Source organism: Papaver somniferum, chromosome 9 (genome assembly GCF_003573695.1).
Source record: "Papaver somniferum cultivar HN1 chromosome 9, ASM357369v1, whole genome shotgun sequence".
In the NCBI taxonomy this organism is placed as follows: Eukaryota; Viridiplantae; Streptophyta; class Magnoliopsida; order Ranunculales; family Papaveraceae; genus Papaver; species Papaver somniferum.
The window spans coordinates 64279384-64283830 of NC_039366.1; the positions used below are offsets into that span (position 1 = coordinate 64279384).

At 37.4% G+C, this 4447-nt stretch overlaps 1 protein-coding gene across 1 annotated transcript; it reads left to right on the plus strand.

Annotated features, from left to right (window-relative positions):
- Positions 1 to 782: 782 nt before the first annotated feature.
- On the plus strand, positions 783 to 3202 carry LOC113310947 (superoxide dismutase [Cu-Zn], chloroplastic-like). The gene is made up of 8 exons (XM_026559767.1): positions 783 to 1065; positions 1168 to 1229; positions 1312 to 1351; positions 1486 to 1581; positions 1679 to 1710; positions 2096 to 2171; positions 2340 to 2393; positions 2929 to 3202. The coding sequence occupies exons 1-8, from the start codon at positions 834 to 836 to the stop codon at positions 2952 to 2954; spliced, it is 618 nt and encodes a 205-aa protein (XP_026415552.1). The 5' UTR covers positions 783 to 833; the 3' UTR covers positions 2955 to 3202.
- Positions 3203 to 4447: the final 1245 nt, after the last annotated feature.

Below are 4447 nucleotides of genomic sequence, written 5' to 3' on the forward strand. Positions count from 1 at the left end.
CAATACAACATATGAGGCGACTCCCCTATTGATTACAATGAAGCGTTCTGACAACCCTTTTGCATCACGACTATTGATGTTCATGATTGGTTCTTCATATTTACGAAATATTTTATCCCACATGGTGTTACCATGTTATTGTGCACCATCAATACAATTTTGGGTAACTGATGAGCGATGATCAGCCCAGCGAACGACAACATGACTATCACTGGCGCTGGAATGCCCAACGAGCGATATTATGACCATATAGCGATGGACACTCTGTCGCTCGTTAGAAACTCCGTCGTGTATGCCTAAGTGGTATTTCTGACACTTAGGCAGATGTGTTTGGCACTTTGATATACCCGTAATGGATGCTAAATTTACAAACTAAGTTGCTTGCCATGTGCATAGGAATAGGCCGTAGTGCGCGGATTTTCATCGGTCCCAATTTTGCGGCACGCGGAATTGCTAACGGGAGGAGACGGAAAAACAAGGCACTAGAGGAGAGAACTTCACCAACCTTCCGGGACGGAAAAACGATCGCCCTGGAAGTGGAGCCACCAACATACGTGTACTCTTGAGCTTTGATTGGATAATTTGGTAACTCACATTTGTTAGGTAAGAGTTCGAATCCACTTACATCCACCGTTGAAAGTTATAAAAGTCAATAGACCAAATACCATCAACCGTCAAAACACCCCAGTTCCCTTCACCTCTTTACAGATAAGTGAACAAACATTTACATAAACAATAAGAATCTAGAAGCGCAGCACTCATCACAAATAGAGAGATAGAGAGATAAAGCAGCAAATCTTCATTTTTCCATTCATTGACATCAAACCACAGCAATGGCAACTCAGACAATCTTAGCTGCTGCAACAGCAACACCATCTAAACCACTTCTATCTTCATCATTCTCAAACCCAATTCCTCTTTCATTCTCTTCTATCAGTTACCCAACATCAAAACGTTCATCATCAAGGTCTCTTACTGTTGTTTCAGCATTGAAAAAAGCTGTTGCTGTACTTAAAGGAACTACTACTGTTGAAGGAGTTGTTACTTTAACTCAAGAAGATGATGGTTTGTTTGTTTTGTAAACCCCCCCTTTCCAATCTAGGGTTTTAAGAGTGTAATCTTTTTTTGACTAAAGGGTTTCATCTTTTTTTTGTTTGTGATTTGTAGGTCCAACTACTGTGAATGTTAAAATTTCTGGGCTAACACCTGGACTTCATGGATTCCATCTTGTGAGTCTGTGTTACACTGTTATTATTTTGATAGCAACAGTAAACCCCTAAGAAACTGATTCTGAATTTGTTTATTTTTCAGCATGAGTTTGGTGATACTACTAATGGATGTATCTCAACAGGTTCGAATTTATTAGAATTCAGTGGAATCTGAGGAAATTTTGATTGTGGTGTTGTTTAAAGTGAGTACAAAAGTGTTATTTTGCGGAATCTGATGTTGTAGTAAAATGGGTTTTGGTTTATGTTTAATTTTTAGGTCCACATTTCAATCCGAATGGATTGACACATGGTGCTCCTTGTGATGAAGTCCGCCATGCGGGTGACCTGGGGAACATAACTGCTAATGCTGATGGTAATTTTATGATTTCCGGTTTTGTATGATTTGGACTTGTTATGTTCCTGCATTTCTAATTGTTTAGTGAATTCTGTTTTGGTTTATGGTTGTGCAGGTGTGGCGGAGGCAACAATAGTGGATAGTCAGGTAATGGCAATTTGTCTTGTGGTTATGTAATTGCATTGTTTGGTGATGCTGCTGGCACATTACCACAGTTCATATGTCATTCTGAAATAGGGCTAGTGATCTGGTTGATAGTCGTAATGCCTGAATGAGAATTTGAGGATCAATGGGTCTTTGTTACACTTTCCTCCTGAGTTTGTGATGTCTATGATTGTGTGTATTGAATCACATTAAGTTGGGGCATCAATTTTACTTGACAGTAACCAACTTTATAGTGGTTTCAGTCATTTCCATGTAATGTTGATTCAGTATTATGTTTTTCCTAATGTTGCTTATCATCAAACCTATTCACGAACTGTTGTCTCTTCTTGCTGGGTATTGACTTTATCTCTTTTCCTGTAATATGCAGATTCCATTAAGTGGACCAAATGCAGTAGTTGGAAGAGCTTTGGTCGTTCACGAGCTTGAGGATGACCTTGGAAAGGGTAAGCTTTGACTTCATTAGCTTTTGGTCGTTTTCTGCTTGATAGCAAACGTCTTGGTTTTGCTTTTGTATAAATGTATCACACAACAAAATACTATTACCTGTGCTTCAATTGTCACTTAACCAAATTTTCATTCATCTAATTTTTACTTGCACTTTCCAACTGTAGGAGGCCATGAGCTCAGCCTTAGCACAGGAAATGCAGGTGGAAGATTAGCGTGCGGTATGCAAAGCTTCTCAACTCTGTCTTGATTCTTTTAGATTGTACACTGTATTGCCACACTTATCATGACACTTCCTACTTCAACATATCATTCTATCCTGTTAATTGTGCCCTCAAGCTAATAGAACCAAACTTATACACAGATGGGCAAATGACTTGTTGATAGAACCAAACTTATACATAGATGCACTAATGACTTGTTGATAGAGCTGTAATAGGGATTAACATAATTAGAACCAAACTTATACACAGATACCCTACCTTGGTGATTAGGGAAAACAAGAATATCAGCAACGTCACAAATTCTTCTTCAACATTATTGATTGAATCATATCAAACTATTTGATTGTGAATAATCCTTTCACTTTTCTCTATATTGTTATCTACGAGTATCTAGTGCAGTTAAACACATCGTTTCTTAGAAGACAACCTTCAACCTTGGCTGTTAAGTTTAGTGCTGACAATTATTTGACACTATTCACATTCGATTTCTGTAACTTCAATTCTCATATGAAGCATGGTTGTGGGTACGCAGGTGTTGTTGGTTTGACTCCAGTTTAAGCCCATTCGTTGGAATCATTCTGGTTGGTGAATATTTGCTTTCTATGTTTTTCCCATGTTACCCTAGTTGAGAATTAAGTTGTTTTTGAATTCGACAAAGGCTGTGGTTGCGAAAAAATGTCAGAAAATCCACGAATTGTAGTGGACATTTACATGTTTCTGTAAGTTACTCTTTGTAATGAAATAATATCAATGCTGAAGATTGAAGATATGCTAAGCTTATCGAGTGCATTGGCACTGATTGCACTAAAACAATGAGAACTTTTCACTTGTTCTCTAATTAGATCAACTGCTGAACAGTGCTCTTCATTTGGTGAGGTTCTGACTTGCATGAACCAGGGTCGTTGGAGTGGTTAGTGCCAAATGCAGTCATTAGGGATGGAATTAGTCAAGACCTGTCTTTAGGCTAGCAATAGAATCAAGGGGTAGTTGATCTAAGATTCTAAAATAAGATCATAGCCCTTCATCCTCATTTTCTAGGTTCCATTTTGAGCTCATCATAAACACCCCAATAAGAAAGAATGGATGATGGTCTGATTAGTGGTTTTACTGTTTCTAATTTCTTTGTCAACCCTTGCTTTTATTAGAGTATTGACACTTGACACATCATAAACACACAGCACACACTTACTGGTACAACACTCAGCCTTTGACAAAGTAGCATAGCTAAGAGTGGGAGTGACTCTTGGGTTACTTAGAGAGTCATAAGCCGCACTTTATTAAAATTAGACTTCATCAGTTGACCTAACTTCAAATCCCACTAGTTCAACCAAAACTACAGCTAATAATAATCATATATACTAGTTAAGTGGTGACTTATTTTGCTTCAAATCAAGTAAAGGCAAAAGCTGTGCTAAGCTGTGAATTTTTACTAGTCGGATATTGACACTCAACGACTTAACCGTTCATAGATGTACCAGTATACCTGTTTTTTTTCTTCTTGTTTTCACTTTTTGGTTACTACAGCATGACTAAACATTTTGTGAAGCCAACAGAATCTCACTTATATGTAGTTTTTATAATGACATGGAGTGAAAACTAGAAGATTAGTGTAAAGTAGTCCACAGTGTATGAAATGCGTGAAGCTTCAGTTTAGAGACAGTTGAACCTTATACTACTGACTGAGAGAATTTGGTGAAGACACGGTACTGAATGACTAAGAAAATGTTTGTCCAACCACTTTGGTTTCTAGGTAAACAAACCCTTCAATCATAGTGTATCTTTAGATTATTTGTTTGTTTAAGTAATACCAAATCAGTGTTTTACTTTCCTTTCCTTCATTGTGCTGCACTTGTACTTAACTTGGGATCAGTTGAGAGTTTTAACACATGATTTGCCAGAATGAGAGATAATGCTGTTAAAGAAGTAGGTTGTTTTTACTATAAATTACTAGTGAGCAAGTATGAATTATGTATCCAAATTAAGTAGTATATTGGTGCAAGTAAACCTAATTTTAGTTGAAGTAGTTCTAAGACTAGGAGTAGTAGTAGTGT

What these genes read in the sequence shown, in the direction of transcription:
- LOC113310947 (XM_026559767.1), top strand. Translation starts at nt 834, where the DNA reads ATGGCAACTCAGACAATCTTAGCTGCTGCAACAGCAACACCATCTAAA. An exon ending in TTTAACTCAAGAAGATGATG is followed by an intron (nt 1,066 to 1,167) that starts GTTTGTTTGTTT and finishes TGTGATTTGTAG; the next exon opens with GTCCAACTACTGTGAATGTT. An exon ending in CAACAATAGTGGATAGTCAG is followed by an intron (nt 1,711 to 2,095) that starts GTAATGGCAATT and finishes TGTAATATGCAG; the next exon opens with ATTCCATTAAGTGGACCAAA.